The sequence below is a fragment of the Alnus glutinosa genome, chromosome 5, assembly GCF_958979055.1.
Source record: "Alnus glutinosa chromosome 5, dhAlnGlut1.1, whole genome shotgun sequence".
Lineage (NCBI taxonomy): Eukaryota > Viridiplantae > Streptophyta > Magnoliopsida > Fagales > Betulaceae > Alnus > Alnus glutinosa.
In genome coordinates, this window is record NC_084890.1 from 5,077,117 (window position 1) to 5,100,512 (window position 23,396).

At 36.1% G+C, this 23,396-nt stretch overlaps 5 protein-coding genes across 6 annotated transcripts; 3 read left to right on the forward strand and 2 right to left on the reverse strand.

Annotated features, from left to right (window-relative positions):
* Positions 1–256: 256 nt before the first annotated feature.
* On the reverse strand, positions 257–1,806 carry LOC133869328 (small ribosomal subunit protein mS78 (rPPR3a)-like). The gene has a single exon (XM_062306302.1). It carries the CDS (start codon positions 1,730–1,732, stop codon positions 593–595), a length of 1,140 nt encoding a protein of 379 aa, XP_062162286.1. The 5' UTR covers positions 1,733–1,806; the 3' UTR covers positions 257–592.
* Positions 1,807–3,776: 1,970 nt separating this feature from the next.
* On the forward strand, positions 3,777–6,074 carry LOC133868853 (transcription factor DYT1-like). Its single transcript, XM_062305868.1, has 4 exons — positions 3,777–3,980; positions 4,073–4,249; positions 4,972–5,148; positions 6,048–6,074. The coding sequence occupies exons 1-4, from the start codon at positions 3,777–3,779 to the stop codon at positions 6,072–6,074; spliced, it is 585 nt and encodes a 194-aa protein (XP_062161852.1).
* A 1,638-nt stretch (positions 6,075–7,712) lies between these two features.
* LOC133869314 (G-type lectin S-receptor-like serine/threonine-protein kinase RKS1) lies at positions 7,713–11,208 on the forward strand. 2 transcript variants are annotated; one of them, XM_062306275.1, is made up of 6 exons: positions 7,713–9,102; positions 9,373–9,701; positions 9,820–10,030; positions 10,172–10,409; positions 10,612–10,762; positions 10,843–11,208. In XM_062306275.1, exons 1-6 carry the CDS (start codon positions 7,824–7,826, stop codon positions 11,140–11,142), a joined length of 2,508 nt encoding a protein of 835 aa, XP_062162259.1. In that variant the 5' UTR covers positions 7,713–7,823; the 3' UTR covers positions 11,143–11,208. The 2 variants fall into 2 exon arrangements, with proteins under 2 accessions (XP_062162259.1, XP_062162258.1); XM_062306274.1 differs by lacking the exons at positions 9,373–9,701; positions 9,820–10,030.
* Positions 11,209–15,286: 4,078 nt separating this feature from the next.
* LOC133868037 (transcription factor DYT1-like) lies at positions 15,287–17,887 on the forward strand. Its single transcript, XM_062304835.1, has 4 exons — positions 15,287–15,490; positions 15,584–15,760; positions 16,455–16,631; positions 17,816–17,887. The coding sequence occupies exons 1-4, from the start codon at positions 15,287–15,289 to the stop codon at positions 17,885–17,887; spliced, it is 630 nt and encodes a 209-aa protein (XP_062160819.1).
* Positions 17,888–19,604: 1,717 nt separating this feature from the next.
* Positions 19,605–20,674, reverse strand: LOC133869503 (uncharacterized). Its single transcript, XM_062306527.1, has 2 exons — positions 20,230–20,674; positions 19,605–19,826 (listed from the first exon to the last, which is right to left on the reverse strand). The coding sequence occupies exons 1-2, from the start codon at positions 20,648–20,650 to the stop codon at positions 19,771–19,773; spliced, it is 477 nt and encodes a 158-aa protein (XP_062162511.1). The 5' UTR covers positions 20,651–20,674; the 3' UTR covers positions 19,605–19,770.
* Positions 20,675–23,396: the final 2,722 nt, after the last annotated feature.

Sequence of the window (23,396 nt, forward strand, 5' to 3'; positions counted from 1 at the left end):
AAATGAAAACCATGGATTAAGCCAGATAAGCATTAAAAAAAGGACAAATGCCATATTACATTCTAAAAAAAAAAGGCAAAACTATATTTATCCCCTCTAACTACCATCCTTTTTGTAATGCCCCATTCAATGTTTTAATTTTTGTAATCCCATCATGAAAGGGAGACATTGCAATCCCAATGATAAAATGGGAAATATTGCCAAAAGAGTGGTCGGCCATCCTAAGGGCACTATTGAGGTGAAATTTAAGAGTTAATTGCAATTATCACATCAACGTTATGAGATAATTGTGAAATAAAAATGTCATCTCTATATATACATATACTTCAAGCATTAAGTGAAAGCCTCATCGCCCTTCGCCCCTCTAAATGGACCATCAATAAACTCATTATTATCCATGAGGCTATCTGGACAACGATCATATCTTTCGAGGCACATACCACCAAAAAAAAAAAAAAAAAAAGGTCATGCTTTAATTATATTTGAGACAGAAGACCAACAGGGCAGGGGGAAAAAAAAGCACTACATTTTAAAATCATAACTACGAGAGAAAAGACCCAAAAAAAAGAAAGAAAGAAAGAAAGCGATTGAACTACTCATCTGAGGGCAATTTCAGACTATAACGACGGTACTGATTAAACTTTCCCAGATGCTCAAGCTTCTTGGCTTCCTCAATTTTAGACTCCTTAACCAGTCCATCCACCACAAGCTGCAACAACGAAGCATCAACAAGTAATTTCCTTTTGAAGGTTTCCTCGCACAGCTCAAAGGCAAGCTCCACCTCACCCTTCTCACAAACAAAGGGAATAAGCATCTCGAAAATCCTTCTATCCGGGGCAAGCGCGCTCCTCTCTATCTCATTGTACCAACGCTTAGCTTCCTCCAAGTTCCCTTCATTCATATATCCTTTTATCACAGCATTGAAGCTAAAAACGTCTGGTTTGACATCCTTGCTCTTCATTTCTTCAACTAACTCAACCGCCTCTTTGGTTTTCTTCTCCAACGCCAATCCACGCAACTTTGCATTGTAACTCCTAACATTAGGAGCCACATTCTTCTTCTCCATTCGCTCCCATATCTTTTCACCGTCTGCAAACTGACCCTTCCCATATAACCCATTCAAAAGGGTATTGAATGTAATCAAATTTGGCTCCACACCCTTCTTCTCCATCTTATCAAGCACTGAAACTGCGGAATCAAACGAATCCATCTCGCAAAACGCCTTAACAATAGTATTATACGAAACCAAATCCGGTTCAATGGACAACTTCTTCGGTAACTCCTCAAAAAGCTCACTAACCAAGCCAAACTTCTTCGAGTTCACACATGCCCCCAAGAGCGCGCCGAGTGATAACGCCGTGCGCTCGCAGTTCCGGTCAGGCATTTCATCGAACACTTTCTGAGCATGCTCGAACATGCCCGATTTCCCGTAGAGATATATGAGTCGAGCTGAGAAGCCTTCTTTGGAGATATCCTTGTACTTCTTTTGATCTTCGAGGATCTCTTCGATCCAGTTGTAACGTTTCGCCGAAGCTAGCCGGTGGACAGTTACTTTGTATATGCCAATTTTGGTGCGGAAGCGTTCGTGCTCGGAGGACTTCTTGAACCTCTGGACGAGTTGTTTGAGGCTGCGCTCCTCGTAGAGATCGCGAGAAATGGATCTGATGGTAGGTTTGGAGTCAGATTCGACGGAGGTGGAGAAAGCGCGGCGGAGGAGGCGAGACAACGACATCGTTTTGAGGGGCTAGAAGAGAAATGACGGAGTGATAGGGAGCAACGGCTTTATTAGTAGGCTCAGGTGTGTGAGGGCCTTGTGGGTTTTGAGAGGGTTTTATTAGGGTTTTTCTTACGTGGCAATTGAATATTGGGTGTAGAACTGTTGGGTGGCATTTCAATGGCATGTAAACTCAAATTTTCATTGTATTAGAATAATGATTAAGTAATTAATTTTATTAGTTTAAATTTTAATATAAAACAATAATATCGAATTCAATGTTGAGTCTAGCCCATCTTATATTTTTTTTTTAAAAAAAAAAATGTAAGTAAAAAATAAAGAATTTTTATATTATAGAAAGAATAAGGTGAAGTATAAATATGAATGCAACTTGAATTATTTATTGAAGGGTATGGCTTGCGTTTTTTTGTCTATTTAAGCATATATAGGACATAAGTTGAGAGTGCTTCATTAATAATTAGGGATGTGTGGTACCCCAGCTTGCGTCCTACGCAAATGAGGCTTGTGTCTTCTGTCCTATGTGTATAGAACACAAGTTGAGGGTGCCACATCAATAATTAGAGATGCATGCCACCTCGGCTTGCACTGCCTATGCACATGGCAAATGACACATACTAAACCCCCTATTGAAAACTAAGCTAAGTGTTCACCCTTATCAAACTAGCCACATAGTACACTACATGATAATACAAATCAGATCTTGTGAAGTAATCCTACAAATTTCTCTTGTATCCCTCCAATAATAAAATGACTTTTGAAATCTTCATTTGATCAAAAGTGGCATTATAATAGTTGGGTTATAGAATAGGATTGTAACCGCCCAGATTCCTTTGTCTTATGAGTCAACATGGCATGTAAAGAAATATCCCGGATAGCTCAATTATATTCATACAATGATCGAAAAGCTAGAATATTTTGTTAGGAGATAGATTTATGTTCCTTATTGAATATATTTGTACTAAAGTCTTTTTTTTTTTTTTTTTTTGGGTGGTAATAATTAAGTCATTTAAAAAGTTATTGATGAATGTGACAAAAATCATAGTCATGTGAATATTATGTGAATTTTTTTTCATAAGCAAGAAACAACGCAACAGAGTAAAGCTATGAGGGATTTTTTCCACTGTCATAAGAATTGAGAGGCTCAGTTGGGGGAAGATGAGAATGTATCAGGTGTATAGTCTGGAGGCAGCTTATTTTGCCATAAATGAATGCTGGCAAATGGCATAGTAAAATCCCTAAGCCTCTTGGCAAAATAAGAACCGCGATTATTAAAAGAATTGTATGGGTGCACAAAAATTGAAAAACCACCTAGAAGGGTCGGCTTTATAGATTTTGATGTTTAAGGCGATAAATTTTGATGAGACATTTTTTTATTTAAATATTTTATATTTTTTTTAAACAACTTGAAAAATTTATCTATGTTATGTTAGGAGACATTTAATTTTAACAAATGCCATATTTTGTGTTGAGCTACATATAATTCTTTTTATATAGAATTTAACTTAAAAAGAAATTTACTTTATTCTAAAAATTTAATTAACGAACTTAGACAATATGTTGGTTTTAAGTTTATGTGAAATTATAAGTTTATTAACTGTTTTAGGGGTGCAATTAATGTAACTTTCTATTTTTCTTTCCTTTCCTCTTTATTATCTTGAGAGATGATATGTCTACAACTCATGTACAATTCTAACAACTTTTTTTAAAATTAACCATTAGATGTGTAGGATCCACATGTAGAAAAACAGATCAAGTAATTAGTTTAAAAAAAAAAAAAGTTGTTGGAATTGTACTTTATTTATTTATTTTATAAAAAAAAAAAATTTAATTATGTTGTCACTTTTTGGGACGGATCTTAACTTTAGACGATTGCCTAATTTGCCTAGGCATTCAGCCGGCCCTGCCACATAGAATCCCTCTCTCTTCCTCTATGACATGTTAACCTTGTGAGGAGTAGTTATATAATCTCACACAATATCAAACAGGTAGTGGAAGAGCTCTCTCTAACTAAGTTAACTCAACAACCAATTTCTTCACAAAAATGGAATATGTAATAGGCTCTGACTTGAATGATTTACACATAACAGAAGAAGGTAGCAGCAGGGGAAGGATGGGCCGAAGGAGGTACAGCAATGAAGACACGCTAGAGTTCAAGTCTAAGAACCTATTTGCTGAAAGGAGGAGGAGGCAGAAGCTCAGTGAAAGGCTTCTGGCACTGCGGGCATTAATCCCTTTCATCACAAATGTAACCATGCCCCCAACATTCTTCTTAATCCTCCTTTTTTTTTTCAATAAGCATTTAGCTTCTGATTTGATTTCTTTTGGTTGGTTAACTAGATGAATAAAGCAACTATTATCGAGGATGCCATTTCATACGTCCAGGACCTGCAGAGGAATGTGAATGTTCTTCAAGAGCAGCTTTTCAAAATCGAAGCGTCGTCTGAAGAGGAAACAAAGCCAAGAAGTACTGAAGAAACAGAAGCTGCAGACAAGATGGAGAAATGCGGCATTCAGGTTTATTTATGGGATAATTGCACCGTTGGTCTCTGGGGTTGGCCATAATTATTTTTCACTCCATGTAGTTCAAAAAGTTCATGGGAGGTCCTCGTGGTAAACAATAATTACGAATCACTTCATAAACCAATTTTCCATCCACTAGGTTAACAGATTCTGTTAGTCAGTCATGTCACACCCAATAAGAAGTTGACACGTGTCCTTTACAATAAAATAAAATAAAATATAAATATTTGTTTTTTTAAAAATAAAAAAAATACAAAGGGGTGGCTGCCCACTGGGAGCCACCCCAGGCCACCCCGACAGGTTGCCGAGGGTGACACGTGGCCACCCCCAAAGGGGTGGCTGCCGCCTTTGTATTTTTTTTTAATTCTTTTTTCAAATCTAATATTTTAATTTTATTTATTTATATTTTTATTAAATTTTATATTTTTTTTATTATAATAGACATGTGTCAGCTTCGTATTGGGTGTGACGTGACTGACTAACAGAATCTGTTAACTTTTGGATGGAAAATATGTTTAGAAATTGATTTGTAATTATTGTTTACCACGAGAATTTCCCATGAACTTTTTAAACCACAAGGAGTGAAAAATAATTATGACCAACCCAATAGACTAACGATTCAATTATCCCTTTATTTATTAACTAGTTGATTAAGTTGTTTGTGTTGAACTCTTAGACACATAACTTGGTGATGACTTTCATTTTGCTGTGATTAGGCAGAGGTCGAGGCCACACAAATTGTGGAGAACAAACTTTGGGTAAAGATAGTCTTCGAGAAGAAAAGGGGTGGATTCAATAGACTGATGGAAGCCATGAATGCTCTTGGATTTGAACTCGTTCATACAATTGTTACTACCTCCAAAGGAGCAATGCTTGTTTCATCTTGTGTTAAGGTTAGTAAGAACAAGACTATATATATATATATTATAATCAATTTTTTATTAGGATTTTGAGGGGCTAGAAGAGAAATGACGCAGTGATAGGGAGCAACGGCTTTAGTAGGCTCAGGTGTGTGAGGGCCTTGTGGATTTTGAGAGGGTTTTATTAGGGTTTTTCTTATTGAGAGCTTCTACGCATGCGCCTTTTGTCCGTCCCTCTTCAGCCTTTTTTCCACGTGTAATTGTTTTTCGTTTTTTTTTTTTTTTTTCTAAAACAAGAAAGCTTGAAGAAAAGGGTTCATTTAGATTCATTTTTCTCCCCCTCTCCATTGTCCCCTCCCCCACCGACCAAATCCTCCCCTCTTCACTGTCGCCTTCCCCATCCCACCGATCGGAAATCCGACGCCCTAGCACTGACCAACCACCCAGATCCTGCTGGCCCACCGACCGACGCCCAACTCTCTCACAGACGGGTACCGGATCTCTGACGCCACCCAGATCGACCGGGTTTCTCTACGACCCACCGACCGACTCCCAGATCGACGCCCAGCTCTCTCACCGATGGGTACCGGATCTTCGACGCTGCCCAGATCGACTGGGTTTCTCTACGACCCACCTGCCCAGCTCTCTCGATCTCTCGAACCCAACAACCCAGCACAGACCGGCCGCCTAGATCCGACGCTGACGCCGCTCTCTGTCGAACCCAGTCTCCAGCAGACCGGGTTCTGCTAGAAATCGGCCGAAAAATGGGGGCACGCCTCTTCTGGAAATCAGCCGAAAAAAATGGAGATTGTCGGAAAATGGGGAAGGAGATTTGAGGGAAAGAGAAATGAGAGAAAATTTGTAATGGTGCAATGAAGTTTCAGTATCCCGGTGTTTCCTAAATTATTTCATTTTTTTAATAAATTTGTCAGTGCCATGCTGGAAAGAGACGGACATGATACGGACAAAAGGCTCACGTTTAGCATTTCTCTTTCTTATTTGGCAATTGAAAAACCTTCTATCCGGGGCAAGAGTTTTTCTTTGAATGAAGTCCTCAAAATTGCCTTTTGAGTCGTCTTTATCACCTATAAATGATAAGGACAAAACTCTTACTTCTAATGCTGCACGTCACCTTTATGTTTGTCTTATGTCATTTTAAAATTTATTATTAAATTTATAATAAATCAATCAATCTTTTGAGTTGAAATAAATAAATAAGAGTGAGAACTAAAATTAGTATAGTGGGTGTTTGTGTGGCTGATATTAGATGAGTCTTGAAAGACTCGGTACACATCATCTACAAAGCAATTAATATCCACCTGTAAGTTGTTGTTCTGTATATATATATATATCAACTGCAAGAAAGAGTGCAAAAGTTGGTAAAGGTAGGGTGCTCCTGCCTCACCAATTAATGGACCCTAGGTCGAGTCTACACATGGATGGGAGAGGGGGTCCTAAATGAGTAAATGTCACGGGGTATTTTATTAAAATAAAGTGCCCCTTTTTCTTTACTATATGTAAGTTTCTTTCGTGCCTGCAAGTCTTTTTAAGAAAATTTCAAGTCTCAATACAGTCTCCAAAGAGAGGCAAAGAGGGGAGAGGAGGGATAAATATTTTTTAATTTAAAAATTAAAATAATAAATAAGAAATCTATAGATTATCTCATGGATTTGGCTTCTTTTTTTTTTTTTTTTTTTCTTTTTTTTTGAGATTTAATTTTTCTCAATATTTAGGAAAATGAAGAGATTTTGAAGAATCTGTTGAATATTAATTTTCAATGCTTGATTACTGAAAATAAAGAAGAGTATTAATTTTCAGCATTAAATGTAGCTTTTATTTGGTTATATGTTAAGATCTGAATTGATTTAAATTAGCAAATCAATAAATGGCTTTCGATCGATGATATCAATGCCCCTTTCTCAATCGTCATGTAACTTCCATTGAACCGATACCATCAAGCTATGGGGGACCTTTGTACCCTCATAATCAATTTTTTTGTCTCATATTTAAATACCAAAATCCGTTGTCATACTCAGGCCGTGAAGATAACCTTAAACCACAAATAGGCGATATGATTTGGAAGATTCATCCTAATGAATCCACCCCAAAGAGATTGGCATCGACTGAAACCAACAAATCACCCTCCGAAGAGTACAGACGTTTAAGGTCAATGTCAAAGTACGTGCAAATTGTGCAATTGAAAATTGATTTTTTCCAGCACTTTTTTTGGCATTTTTTTGTTTTCCACCATATATTCTCCATGGTACCGATTATGTGGACACCTTTGCTCCAAGCCAGTAAGCTGAAACCTATGGTCGACTTCTTGCCCACGTGTGTTGATCAACGTCGATAATGACATGACAATACGAATTAACAGGCTCGTCCAGTAGGTTAGAAAGTTGAATGTCATTCTAGCTATTTGCTCTAGCACCTAGCTAATTAAAAACCGGAAAAAGGCTCACGCAGGAGCATAGAGATATGAGGTGGGTCTTATCCCAAGTCTCTTTCTAGAAAGGTGCACCCCAGTTGCACCAATCGCCCCTCTTAAAGACCCTCACCTACCTCCCAGATTTTTCTCCTCCTAAGATCTCGACCTCAATGTCCCTCTATTCAAGTTGAGTTTGATTCTTGATTTTTCTTAACCCCAACACCGACACAAAGCATTCTCATTAGCCAACCAACCTATAATCTTCATCGGAAAAACCACCATGAATCCTGCCAAAGAGCTATTGAATACATGGTTGCTTCTCTCCCTAATTGTTTTCCGATTTTGCATTTCCCTTGACACCATTTCGCCGAACGAGCCCTTTAAAGACGGTGACATCCTAGTTTCGAAAGGAGAAACTTTCGCCCTTGGGTTTTTCAGCCCGGGAAACTCTGGCCGCCACTACGTCGGAATATGGTATAACAAAGTTCCTGAACAAACCGTTGTGTGGGTAGCAAACAGAGACAACCCTCTCAATGATACCTCCGGAGTCCTCTCCATCAACACCCGCGGAAACCTCGTCCTAAACAGCAAAAACCGAAGCACTCCTGTCTGGTCAACAAACGCTTCAGTCTCATCCACGAACAATTCTATGGCGGCTCGGCTCTTAGATTCTGGAAATCTTGTTTTGGTTCTACGAGACAGCGAAAATTTCGCATGGCAGAGCTTCGATTATCCCACGAATACTCTGCTCACGTTCATGAAATTTGGGCTGGACCGGCGGACAGGGTTCAACCGGTACCTAACATCTTGGAAGTCCGAAGATGACCCGGCAACCGGCAACAGCTCATTACAGATTGACCCAACTGGGTACCCACAATTGTTCTTAAACAAGGGTGGATCTCCATTGTGGCGAGGCGGACCTTGGACCGGCCAAAGGTGGAGCGGTGTACCTGAAATGAATCAACATTTTATTTTCAACGTTAGTTTTGTGAATAATCAAGATGAGGTCACGATAGTGTATAGTGTAAACGACCCTAAAATTTTCACCAGAATGGTGATGAACGAATCAGGAGTCGTTGCTCGGTCTACGTGGCACGAGAGTAGATGGTTCGTGTTTTGGTATACTCCGAAAGAGTTGTGCGATACGTTCGGAGAGTGCGGTCCAAATAGTTACTGCGACCCATACGATCCCAACAAGTTCCAGTGCACATGCTTACCCGGGTTTGAACCCAATTCGACCCGTGAATGGTACTTGAGAGACGGGTCAGGCGGGTGCGTGAGGAGCCAAGGAGTATCCGCGTGCCGCAGTGGAGAAGGGTTTGTGAAGCTGCCACGTGTGAAGGTGCCGGATACTTCTATAGCACGTGTGGACATGAGTTTGAGTTTGAAGGAATGTAAGCAGGAGTGCTTAAGGAACTGTTCTTGTACGGCTTACACAAGTGCAGATGAAACAAGGGGTGGGATTGGGTGCTTGTCATGGCACGGGCACTTGGTGGACACCAGAACGTTTGCCAATGGGGGACAAGACTTGTATGTACGTGTGGATGTAGCTACATTAGGTATTCTTCACATTTATAGCTTTTTCTTTTGTCACTGTTTGTTGAATTGGAAAACGTTATCTTAATTTAAATAAATAAAAAATAGTAAATTTAATAATTTAATTAATATATAACACTTTACTTATGTCTGGATTTAAGCTCGTATGAATTTAAGACGTCTGCTTTGATATCATATTAAATCATCATATATCTTTAGAACTTAAACTAATAAGAAATGATGAAATTAATTATTAAATCGATATAAGTTTCTTACAAATATTTTTTTTTTAGCTCAATACTCAAAGAAAAATGGCCTTATTCGGAACAAGAGGATGCTGGCAGTTTTTGTGGTTTCTGTTACTGTAACGTTGCTTCTTTTAGTCTCCATTGTGTATTGGCTGGTAATGAGGGTGAAAAGACGTAATGAGGATGAAAATAGGATGAAAAATCTGTTTAGTGGTACCTCAACTTCAAAATACCATCAAGAAAGCAGGGAGTTTGATGAGAGTACAAGAAATTCAGATTTACCATACTTTGATCTAAATATCATAGCTGCAGCCACAGATAATTTCTCTGATGCAAACAAGCTTGGAGAAGGTGGTTTTGGCCCAGTTTATAAGGTAGCTAGTCTCCCTGAAAAAGTCCCAAAATTTGAGTAACTTCAGTTCATATGTGTGTTAATGCACTAGATTTGTTTCTATGCATTATGACTAAATGAGATTTGTACTTCAATTTCAGGGTCTCTTAGATAATCATAAGGAAATTGCAGTAAAAAGACTATCAAGGTTTTCCGGACAAGGAGTAGAAGAATTCAAAAATGAAGTTGGAATAATTGCTAAACTCCAACACAGGAACCTTGTGAGGATTCTAGGTTATTGCATTCAAGGAGAAGAGAAGATGTTAATCTATGAGTACTTGCCAAACAAAAGCCTGGACTTTTTCATTTTTGGTACGTATGTATACTTTTCACATAAACTTCTTGCAGTATCACTCAAAAATGGTCTTCCAACTACAAACATATGAATTAATTCCTAGTATGTAGCAAAAATACAAAAGCATATATATTTAAAGTTCTCATTTCTTCATTCAGACAAAACAAAAAGGTCATTGTTAGATTGGGGAAAACGCTTCGAGATTATTTGTGGGGTTGCTCGAGGGCTTTTATATCTTCATCAAGACTCAAGATTAAGAATTATCCATAGAGACTTAAAGGCCAGCAACATTCTACTTGACAATGCAATGAATCCAAAAATTGCTGATTTTGGTATGGCTAAAATTGTTGGAGGGGACCAAAATGAAGCAAATACAAAACGCGTCGTTGGAACATAGTAAGTGCATTACAAAATAAAGATAGTTTCCATCTTATTAGGTACCTTCCATTATTATATGTCTTAAAAGTACGTACAAATCAAAGTGGTTTTTAAGCAAACCTTTGTAATTCTTTTTCCTATTGTGTTCTTAGAAAGTTTATATGCCATGTTAATGCACAAACATAAAGCTATCTTTGATCATTTTATTTTGCTACTACAGTGGATATATGTCACCGGAGTATGCAATGCATGGGCTATTTTCAGTGAAGTCTGATGTATATAGCTTTGGGGTTTTGATGCTAGAGCTCATTACTGGCAAAAAGAACAGTGCTTATTATCATGATGGTCCCTCCTCAAACTTGATTGGACATGTAAGAATATGGGCAAAGTGTTTATCAAATCCGCCTGCTATTTTTTTTTAAACCTAATGTGATGAATATGTTGTTTGTAGGTTTGGGACCTATGGAGAGAAGATAAAGCCATGGAAATAGTTGATTCATCACTGGGTGACCAATCTGCTAAAGAAGTTTTGAGATGTATTCAAATTGGTCTGTTGTGTGTGCAAGAATATGCAATAGATAGGCCAACCATGTCAGCAGTTATTTTCATGTTGGGTAATGACACACTTCTTTCTTATCCAAAACAACCTGCATTTATTCTGAAGAGCACTTACAATAGTAAAGATAAATCAATTAGTGAAGGTGCTTGTTCTGTAAATAAAGTAACAATTACTATGATTAATGCTCGCTAACCATAAGTTGTTAGGATAGTGCACCAATATGCTATTACAGCTTGAGCTTAATTTCCTGTAAATCAATTGTACACAGATATATGTATTTCTCTTTTATATATGAATAAAATATAAAATCATTACCAAGAGAATATAATTAAGGGATAATTGCACCATTTGTCCTTGTGGTATGTCATAATTATTTTTCACTCTTTATGATTCAAAAATTTCATAGGAGGTCCTTGTGGTAAGCAATAATTACAAATCGATCCCTGGAGTCAAATTCCGTTAAATTTTTTTACAGATTCTGTTAAATGTCACATCAAACCAATAAGAAAACGATACGTGTCCATCTTAATAAATAAATATAAACCAATAAGAAGACGATACTCCTCTGCCAATTGTCTGGAAGCACAAAAAAGCCACAATGGAAAAATGGAAAAATATTAAAAGATCAAGTACCATAAACCATATCAATCTAGTTATAAAGAAACTTATTAACTTATCATTCATCCAGTCAAGAATTCATGCCTTGTAAGTGGCAATAATCTATCATACTTATCAAAAAGTGACAATAATCTATCAAGTTAACCTTCAGCTCGGCTATAAACTATATAATCTATTTGTTTGATAAAGCCCACAAGGCTAGGAAGCAACTAAATCACACAGCATTGCAAAACTAACCATGACAAGCAGTGTCTCACTGCATGTTTAAAAAATGAACAAAATCAGCCAAAAAAAAAAAAAAAACAAATAAAAGACAATCTACATAGTGCTATATAAGTATGATAAACTTTCAATTTAAACAACATACTTACTAAAAGGGACAACTAAAAAATCAACCTTGATTGGCACGGCATGTCATAAACATAGACAACTAGTTGGCCACAGTGAGAATCAACAAGAGTAACAAATTTGATTGTGCTCAAACTCGAAAAATTTCAAAATTCATTGATTTAAACTTCTGGAGGAGGAACCCATGTTAGTCTACCAATACTGTCAACAATTTACAAAGATCTACTAGAGCAAACAATTGAACCCACAAATTCGTATATTCAATCACATGAATTGCATATGAGTTCCCAAATCAGAATCAATGATAACGACACTAGGACTTTAACTAACAAATAGCTCATATCAACTCATTAAAATACATACACAATGTAAATATATGCAACTCCTCATCAAGAACAACCACACACACACACACTAACACAGACATAGGAAATTCTTTTCTTACAAAATGCACCATCACGAAATATATTTGGGTTTCTTTTCTTTTTAAAATCTAAAAGTCCTCTCCTAAAAAAATATGATAAAAGATTTGAGCTCTTTTTTAAATCAAAAAATTTAACCCTTAAAAAGTTTCTATAAACCAAAAGATTTATTTTTCTAAAACCTAGACGTTTGTTCCTTTCATCCATCCTCCCCTCAACTCCTCCCTCCCTCTCTTCTGCTTTGTCTCTTCTTCTCAACTCCAAGTCGCCTTTCAAACCTCCTCCCTCTTTTGCCTGGCAACAATATTCAGCCCCCCAAGTAAAAATCCCTGGCTCTGCCACTAACCCCATCATTAAAAATATCTTTTGTACGATTCATTGGTATCTATACAAAAATATATACATACATGTGTGTGTATATGTATATGCTTGTGTAACTCTTGAGTGACTAATGAGTGAAGTTATACAAACAAACAATACAGGCGATTAGCACACAAATAAACCACAAAATCGAGATCTGTATGAAGAAGAGAAAATCGAAAGGAAAATCAAAATAAAACAGAGAAGACCTTACGGTGGATGGGTCGTCGAAGTCCTCTGCGGTGGTAGTGATTCGGCTTGGCTTGTTGGCGGTGGTGGTGGCTGGGCTGGGCTGGGCTCGTCGTGGTGGAACAGTCGATGGGTCGTTGGAGCTATACGATGGATGGATCTTCGGAGCTTGGTGGTGGATGGAGGCCGGAGATGGACGAACCGGGGTTCGGTGGCGGTGGTAGCTGGTGGTCGACGGTGCTCAGCAAGTGGGTGGCTGTCGGTGGGGTGGAGGAAGGGAGGAAGGAGGGAAAGGCGGTAAGCTTTTTGGGGGCAAAAATATTTTGGGAGAATTTGGCAGCAGCTATTTCGTGGTTAACATGCTTTGAAAATTTTGAAATTTTTGAATTTTTTTTTTTAATAAAAAAAAGGTCTGACGTGGCGTGCCAAGTCAGACGGAGATGGACATGGGAGGGACGCTAGAGCGCCGGCTAGAATTACTCGTAGAACTGTTGGGTGGCATTTCAATGGCATGTAAACTCAAATTTTCATTGTATTAGAATAATGATTAAGTAATTAATTTTATTAGTTTAAATTTTAATATAAAACAATAATATCGAATTCAATGTTGACTCTATCCCATCTTATATTTATTTTTTTAAAAAAATGTAAGTAAAAAATAAAGAATTTTTATATTATAGAAAGAATAAGGTGAAGTATAAATATGAATGCAACTTAATTGAATTATCCTATCGTAGAGTAAGGCTTGCGTTTTCTGTCTATGTGCGCATATATAGGACATAAGTTGAGAGTGTTACATTAATAATTAGGGATGTGTGGTACCCCAGCTTGCGTCCTACGCACATGAGGCTTGTGTCTTCTGTCCTATGCGTATAGAACACAAGTTGAGAGTGCCGCATCAATAATTAGAGATGCATGCCACCTCCTTGGCTTGCACCGCCTATGCACATGGCAAATGACACAAACTAAAGCCTCTATTGAAAACTAAGCGAAGAGTTCACCCTTATCAAACTAGCCACATGGTACACTACATAATAAATTGATAACACAAACCAGATATTGTGAAGTAATCCTACAAATTTATCTTGTATCCCTCTAATAATGAAATGACTTTTGAAATCTTCATTTGATCAAAAGTGGCATTATAATAGTTGGCTTATAGAATAGGATTGTAACCGCCCAGATTCCTTTGTCTCATGAGTCTACATGGCATGTAAAGAAATATCCCGGATAGCTCAATTATATTCATACAATGATTGAAAAGCTAAAATATTTTGTTAGGAGATAGATTTCTGTTCATTATTGAATATATTTGTACTAAAGTCTTTTTTTCTTTTTTTCTTTTTTTTTGGGTGGTAATAATTAAGTCATTTAAAAAGTTATTGATGAATGTGTCAAAAATCATAGTCATGTGAATATTATGTGAATTTTTTTTCATAAGCAAGAAACAACGCAACAGATCAAAGCTATGAGGGATTTTTTCCACTGTCATAAGAATTGAGAGGCACAGTTGGGGGAAGATGAGAATATTTCCGGTGTATAGTTCGGAGGCGGCTCATTTTGCCGTAAAAGAAAGCTGGCATAAGGCACAGTAAAATCCCTAAGCCTCTTAATTAGCAAAATAAGAACCACGATTATTATAAGAATTGTATGGGCGCACAAAAATTGAAAAACCACCTAGAAGGGTCGGCTTTATAGATTTTGATGCTTAAGGCGATAAATTTATATGAGACATTTTTATATTTAAATATTTTATATTTTTTCCAAACGACTTGCAAAATTTATCTATGTTAAGAGATATTTAATTTCAACAAATATCATATTTTGTGTTGAACTACATATAATTCTTTTTATATAGAATTTAGCACAAAATGAAATTTACTTAATTCTAAAAATTTAATTAACGAACTTAGGTTTTAAGTTTATGTGAAATTATAAGTTCATTAACTGTTTTAGGGGTGCAATTAATGTATCTTTCTATTTTTCTTTCATTTCCTCCTTATTATCTTGAGAGATGATATGTCTACAACTCATGTACAACTTTAACAACTTTTTTTAAAATTAACCATTAGATGTGCAGGATCCACATGTAGAAAAACAGATCCAATAATTAGTTTGAAGAAGAAAAAAAAGTTGTTGGAATTGTACTTTATTTATTTATTTTATAAAAAAAAAAAAAAATTTAATTATGTTGTCACTTTTTGGGACGGATCTTAACTTTAGACGATTGCCTAATTTGCCTAGGCATTCAGCCGGCCCTGCCACATAGAATCCCTCTCTCTTCCTCTATGACATGTTAACCTTGTGAGGAGTAGTTATATAATCTCACACAATATCAAACAGGTAGTGGAAGATCTCTCTCTAACTAAGTTCACTCAACAACCAATTTCTTCACAAAAATGGAATATGTAATAGGCTCTGACTTGAATGATTTACACATAACAGAAGAAGGTAGCAGCAGGGGAAGGATGGGACGAAGGAGGTACAGCAACGAAGACACGCTAGAGTTCAAGTCTAAGAACCTATTTGCTGAAAGGAGGAGGAGGCAGAAGCTCAGTGAAAGGCTTCTGGCACTGCGGGCATTAATCCCTTTCATCACAAATGTAACCATGCACCCAACATTCTTCTTAATCCTCCTTTTTTTTTTTCAATAAGCATTTAGCTTCTGATTTGATTTCTTTTGGTTGGTTAACTAGATGAATAAAGCAACTATTATCGAGGATGCCATTTCATACGTCCAGGACCTGCAGAGGAATGTGAATGTTCTTCAAGAGCAGCTTTTCGAAATCGAAGCGTCGTCTGAAGAGGAAACAAAGCCAAGAAGTACTGAAGAAACAGAAGCTGCAGACGAGATGGAGAAAAGCGGCATTCAGGTTTATTTATGGGATAATTGCACCGTTGGTCTCTGGGATTGGCCATAATTATTTTTCACTTCCTGTAGTACAGAAAGTTCATGGGAGGTCCTCGTGGTAAACAATAATTACGAATCACTTCATGAATCAATTTTCCATCCACTAAGTTAACAGATTCCGTTAGTCAGTCAAGTCACACCCAATAAGAAGTTGACACGTGTCCTTTACAATTAAAAATAAAATAAAATATAAATATTTGTTTTTTTTTAAAAATAAAAAATAAAAATACAAAGGCGTGGCTGCCCACCGGGAGCCACCCCGACAGGTTGTCGGGGGTGGCTGCCGCCTTTGTATTTTTTTTAATTCCTTTTTCAAAACTAATATTTTAATTTTATTTATTTATATTTTTATTATATTTTATATTTTTTTTATTATAATAGACATGTGTCAGCTTCCTTTTGGGTGTGACGTGACTGACTAACAGAATTTGTTAACTTTTGGATGAAAAATGTGTTTAGGAATTGATTTGTAATTATTGTTTACCACGAGAATCTTTCATGAACTTTTTGAACCACAAGGAGTGAAAAATAATTATGGCCAACCAAAGAGACTAACGATACAATTATCCCTTTATTTATTAACTAGTTGATTAAGTTGTTTGTGTTGAACTCTTAGACACATAACTTGGTGATGACTTTCATTTTGCTGTGATTAGGCAGAGGTTGAGGCCACACAAATTGTGGAGAACAAACTTTGGGTAAAGATAGTCTTCGAGAAGAAAAGGGGTGGATTCAATAGACTGATGGAAGCCATGAATGCTCTTGGATTTGAACTCGTTGATACAATTGTTACTACCTCCAATGGAGCAATGCTTGTTTCATCTTGTGTTAAGGTTAGTAAGAACAAGGCTATTTTTTTTTTTATTTTTTTTTTTCAGGACGATGTGAAATTATACCCGTCATATAAACTCCGGATACGTGACCCGCCTGCAAGAACTATGTATCGGTTGAGTGGGGATTCAAACAGTTAATCTCATAGTATTAACCAAACCAGTCAATCATTTGAAATAACTCTCGTGGGCAACAACAAGCATTTTTTGTGGCACCTTTCCAATGTTACTTGTAAACAAAACAAAAACAAAAAACAAAAAAAAACAAAAAAAAAAAAGAAAAAAAGAAAAAAGGGTAATTACCTTTTCCCTCCATGAACTACAGGCCTGTGTCATTTTGCCCCCACGAACTACCACTTCGACCAAAAGAGAGCATCAAACTACTATTTTTACACACTTTGCCCCCTTCTGTCAGTCTAATTCATGCAAAGACTTAAATGCCCTAACTCAATTTTAAAAATGACCTAAATACCCTCATCTTAAAAAAATAAAAATAAAAAATAAAAAATAAAAACAAAAACCTGAAGAAAAAGGGGTGGCTGCCGCCACCCCTGAGGTGGCCGGGTGGCCTGCAAGCCACCCCCAGAGGTGGCTCCGGCCACCTCTAGGGTGGCTCGCGGCCCACCCCGGCATAAGGGGTGGCCGCACGGCCACCCTAGGTATTTTCTAGGGTGGCCGCGCGGCCACCCCGGAAGCTGGGTGGCCGTGCGGCCACCCCTTTTCTTTCAGGTTTTTTTTTATAAAATATATTAATTTTAATATTTTTTATTAATTACTGTAGAGGGTATTTTGGTCTTTAAATCAAAATTAACGGTAAAAAATGGTATATTCCATCCAAGTTAACGGAATTCTTGACGGAAGGGGCCAAAGTGTGTAAAAATGGTAGTTTGATGCAGTCTTTTGGTCGAAATGGTAGTTCGTGGGGGCAAAATGACACAGGCCGGTAGTTCATGAGAGGAAAAGGTAATTACCCAAAAAAAAAAAAAAAAAGACATGTTCTCCTATGCACCTCCATCACCTCAAAACAAACTCATAACTAACTACAACGTCTCAGTACGACATCCAATGCAATGGTAACAGACATAGAACCAAAAATCAAATCAAAGTACCTCAATTTTTACATGAGCTTTCATAGATTTCAACAGATCGATAATGTTTATTTATTTTTGAATTTTTTATAACTTCAGGGAATTTATGGTGAAAGGCTTCAAGTTCAGCAGACCCAGGAGTTGCTGTTAGAGATCATTAATGGCATATAGAGCAATTAAGAGTATAAATAATCATCTTCATCTATGTATACAATTAAAAGGGCATTTTTTTTTTGGTTTCTAGTGTATACGTGCTAGCTGCGGAAGCATTTGGAGGTTTGAAAGTAATGGTTATTATATATGTTTGGTGCAATTAATGTAATAAGCCAAGACTTTTTTATACACCATTCTTAAATTAATATAGCGATCAGTTTATGAAACAAAGATTTTTCCAATGGGCAGCCGGCTAAATATTCACAATATTAGGTTCCAAATCCTTTACTATTATCTTTTTACAAATTCATATGGCAGTCCTTATAAGTGTTACGTGGCACACATGGGTGAAGGTTGAGAGCCTCTTAAGACGACAGTGGCTTGTGACGGCGAAGGACCTTTAGAGACAATGGTTGGTAGTAGTCGGTGACGGTGCAAGGTCATCAACTTGTCTGAGATGGCGGCGAATCGTAACCAATGGTGATGGAGGGCCGCCTAAGACAACAGTGGGTTGTGGCCAGTGACAGCGGAGGTCCGTGGAATATGGTTGCAAGTGGTAGGTTGGGCCGAGGCCAGTGCTGGGCACTTGTCGGTGATTGGCTGGGCCGGGTGGTGGCTGACAACTCCCAAGGGGGTGGTTGGCCACTAATGGAGGACACGACAAATATGAATGATTTTTTATTATACCAAAAAAAAAAAAAAAAAAAAGGGTATTCTCGAAAAACATTTTTTTGATTATTGCATTCATGGGGAAGAGTTATTCCTTACCCTTTTTTTTTCATTTCTTTTTATTTTTTTTTATTTTTCTTTATTTTTAAGAGAAATAACTATGCTTCATTTTAGGGGAATACTATCTAATTGTGGCTCAACCAAACTATAGAATAGCTATTCTATTCCTAGGTATATTCCTGTGTACCAAATGTGACGTAAGTAATAAAATTTGACAGATAAATTTAATTGTTTAATGGTTGATGTAGTAAATATCACTTGGACTGCCACGTCAGTTTGTAAATAATTTGTAATAAAAATTGTAGTACACCTAACAACGCACATTTTTAGCATATGCTAGGAAAACAGGAGGATGTCTGACCCGTGAATATTTTTTCGAATGGCAAGAGAATTATGAATAGAAGAATCAGAAATATTTGGTGACGAAGGTGAAACACCGTCATGCTGATGATTAGAAATAGGCACAGTCCTATATCAGATGAGGGATGAGGGAGCTTGAAACAACCATCAGAGTTAGGATGTAAAAGATTAGAAGCTAAGGAAATTTGCATTCATGAAAAATAACATCCCTTGAACTATAAACTGATTTGTTACGAAGATCAAAAAGCTTATAACCTTAAGGATACGCTAGAAAAATGCAAGGTTTAGCTCTAGATTCAAATTTGGTTCGCATTCGAGTGAGAGTGGATGCATAACATAAGCTCCCAAACACAAGTAGATGAGAATATGTTGCTTCAAATCCATGTTCTATAGGCTGATCTTGATTCATCGGATGGTTTGCAAACAGCCACCTAAGAAGCTAAGATTAATTTTTTATTTATTTATTTTTTTTTAATTTTTGCACATTCATCATAATGAGCAATCTTATTGATTAAGGGTAACGTTTTATAAGAAATGACCGATCTTATTAAGTGTAACGGACCTTATAAATAAGAAGATAAAGTGACAAAAACAATCAGCAGAGTTTTTGTTTAAACGCCACAATCAGTTTGCGAAAATTTTGCCATTTGATCAACAAATATAATCGATTTTCCATTTTTTTTTTACAGCCTTCACATCATCTATGAACTGAACTCTCACAATTTTTCCCAAAAAAGAAAAAAAGAAAAAAATTGACAAACAAAAAGAAGAGGATCTCTCATATGAAAAAGAAAAAGTTTTCAATCTACCTATCATCTCTGAAATTGAAATCCCATCTTCTTCCTGCCACCCTTCTCCAACAACACACCTGCACTCCACATTTATATTGTTAATTTCGCCACATATGCTAATTATAGAACCCTAAATGGTAGAAAACTTCAGTCAATGAATCAAAGAGACATAATTGAATAATGAGCACTCTGTTTGGCTGCCAAAGAATTAAAAAAAAAAAATTTGAGAAAATGTGTAACAAATGACTTTGCAAAATCTAATCAGGCTGTTTAATCAATCCCTCAGCGCACCAAACAGTACAAGCCTGAATTTTCCAATTTTTGCCTCTGGGATTTCTTACCAGCCAAACAGAGTAAACGTAATAGAGGGAACAACAAATTAACAATTCCCGAAAAAGTTTGCCCAAAAATTAAGAACCCAGACCCAGAATCAAACCAAAAATTGGAGACCTAATAAAAAATCAGAGAAAAATTGGGTACCTTGGGGTTTACAAACAGGAGGGTCTTCAAACAGAGAAAGGGAAAGCTGCTTATGAGCAACACCAATATCAAACAGAATAAGCCCTGAAGATGGATCGTTCACAATGATATCCTTCACCGGCAGCCATAGAAAAAGCTCTTCCTGAGTCAGACCCTCCAACCCTTTAAGCCCACCAAAGCTGAGGTTAGCCCTGACGACGCTATCAAAGTATACTCTGTTCTCAAACTTGGCCAAGCATGGCTGGTCCAGGTGCACCTCCAGAAGACCCGTTTGATCAAGACTATACGCTTTCACGTTCTCCGGGAAGAGCCCCGCCGGAAGGCCCTGGCTTTGGAGGAGATTGTGGATGGAGGAGGTGGCTGTCAGAGGATGGAGAATGAGAAGAAAAAGAGTGAGGAAAGACATGGGTGTCAGAGGCATTGTCACAGACGCACAGAGCTGATGTTGGAGTATGTTCTGGGTCTAGGTTTTTTAAGAGTGAATTTATGTTAAAGTTTTTTTTTTTTTTTTTTTTTTTTTTTTTTTTTTTTAAGGTTAATTTAAGTTAAGTTTTCGAAGGTTATTATGGGAAGTGGGGCCAGAATGGACTGTCTATATTATGGTTTAGCATGACACTCCTAATCACATTTGTTCTATAAGAAGTGATTTGTATATACCCATAACTTTAATCAAACTCCTCTTGGTCTAATTTTATTTGTAGCAGTAACCAAATAATAATAATAATAATAATAATACTTCAAATTCTAGATAATTTCTCCGCAACTAGAATGTTCCAAAACTTGAGAGGGTACCACGCTAGCAAAGATGCAAAAGGTGGGGTTTCTTGTGCATTGGCTTTTGGATGAATTGCAATTCACAATCACAACTCTCTTGCGGAAATATGAATGAGTTATAATGCAATTCACACAAATTTGTCTTCAAAAACGTACTTAGGAAGATCTCGGTATTGTCCTTAAGTGTCCGTTTGATTTTTTGGTTTCAAAACGTGTAATTTTTAAAAAATAACAATTTTAAAATATAGTTAATAAAAATACTATTTTTAAAAATATAGTTAGGCGTATGGTAATATCACGGTTTAATTTTTAAAATCATGCGTTTTTTAAAACGCGCCTCATTACCTCTTGTTAACTATCACACATAATACATTTTATAATGGCGGGATCAAATACATGCGCTATAAAAATGGGTGGTACTATTTTTCTACAGACATATCTATTAGGGTATTTGAATTTGCATGTTAGAGGATTTTACCAATACAGAATATCTCATGAAAGTTATCTTGACTCTATCTTATATTAGGGTAGGAGTAGTTTAATTAAATAAGGATAGTTATAGTTATCTATTTAAGTCAGTCTTTTAATTATTCATAACACTACGGTGCATAAATCATTTAGTATTAAGTTTCTATTATTCATTATAAAAGTTTATTTCTAAGTTTTTTAGTTTGATTCGGTTTGAATTGTGTAATCGGGTGATCAATTAATAGAAAAAATAAAAAATTAACCATAAACTTAGTGTTTGAAAAGGTTTAAGTTAAGGACCGACGGTTAGCTGTGCATGAGATAAGAAGGGCCGAAAAGGAACCTGATTATGTCACAACTCACAAGAGCTGCTCAGTCGACGGCCACAAAAATACAAGAAGGGAAGGTGCTTCTCTCAGGCTCAGGGTGAAATTCACGAGGTTTGAAACTTCACCCTTAAATAAATAAATATTAAAAAATAAATAAAGTTCAGAGGAAGGCAAGGTGCCAAATTAATGATACAAATGACTTCTTTTTTTTCTTTTTTAATTATTTCATAATATTGATGTTTCATTATAGATTAATTAGTCTTTATTTTAAAAAAACAGGAGAGTAGGTTAGAATTAACATGTGTGCATTATATGATAAAAATATAGTTTTTAGCATTAATATTTTCTTTTTATATTTTTTTTAGAGAAATTCTAAAAATTATATTTTTATCTTACAACTATCCCACAATTTTGATGTGGCAATTCCAACCAACTTTTGAATTTTTATTTTTATTTTTATTTTTTAAAAAATAATTGATCAAAATGTTAGTTGAAACTGCCACATTAATATTAAGAGATAATTGTAGGATGGAAATGTTATTTCTTCCATTACTCTTTGTTTTAACAACCAACTTAATTGAATTTTGTATCTAAAACACGAATTATCGAGTATTTATAATATATGTTTGTCAATGTTTTATGGGGTATTTTTTGTTTTTGGTTTGAAAAATATTATAATGATATAAAGTAAAACCTATTTTTTATTTTATTTTAAATTATTTGTTAATGCATTTATCTTAAAAATAAAAAAAAAATACTCCCCTGACAAACTCCGGCAGCTACTCAAGCAGCCATGGGCCATGGCCCGGTATTTAACGTTGCAATTTTCAAATCCGTGAATGGTGATTTTGAGTTAAGCCAAGGGCGTTACTTAACATCACAAACCCCTAATTTTGCGGGCATTTGGGCACTCAATGAATCATTAAAGAGATTAATATATGGTAAAGCTAATGCTTGTATCTTAATCAAATATAGATTAATCCATCCCCGTCTTAATAAACAATATAAGTACATTAATCAAACATATTATCGACAACCACTTTTCATGCCTTTACAACTTTTTCGGCTTCCTTAATGACATTCTCGTACATTAATTGATTGGAATGTCCTGTGCTTGTCTTTGACCTCACCTTTTGACAGCCCATGCCCTTCTCCTATTACTCACAATAATTATTATTATTATTATTTTATTTCATAGAAAAAGCAGTCTACAGTTTTTTCTAGACAAAAATGAAACTAATAAAGTGAAAATTGTACATGTCATAGAATTAATGAAGCAAAGCAGCTACATTAACATGTCATTGGATGCTTTTTGGTTACGAAATTTTCGTTGGAATTTGTCTCTTCTTAATTCTTATTCAAAAGACTTATTTAGAAGTTTATTTTGAAGGAAATTGCTATAAAATTTCTTGTGTTTTGGCCTCAAGGGCCTTTTTAATTTTGACAATTAAAAATTTGAGATTTGTTCAAGTGAGAAATAGGTATTTTGTTATATTTTTCATTTATTTTTTTTAATGATAGAAGTATGACTGACATTTTTCTATGCAAGCTGATGTATGAGAAAATTAGGCATAAGATTTAAAGATTATTTTTTAA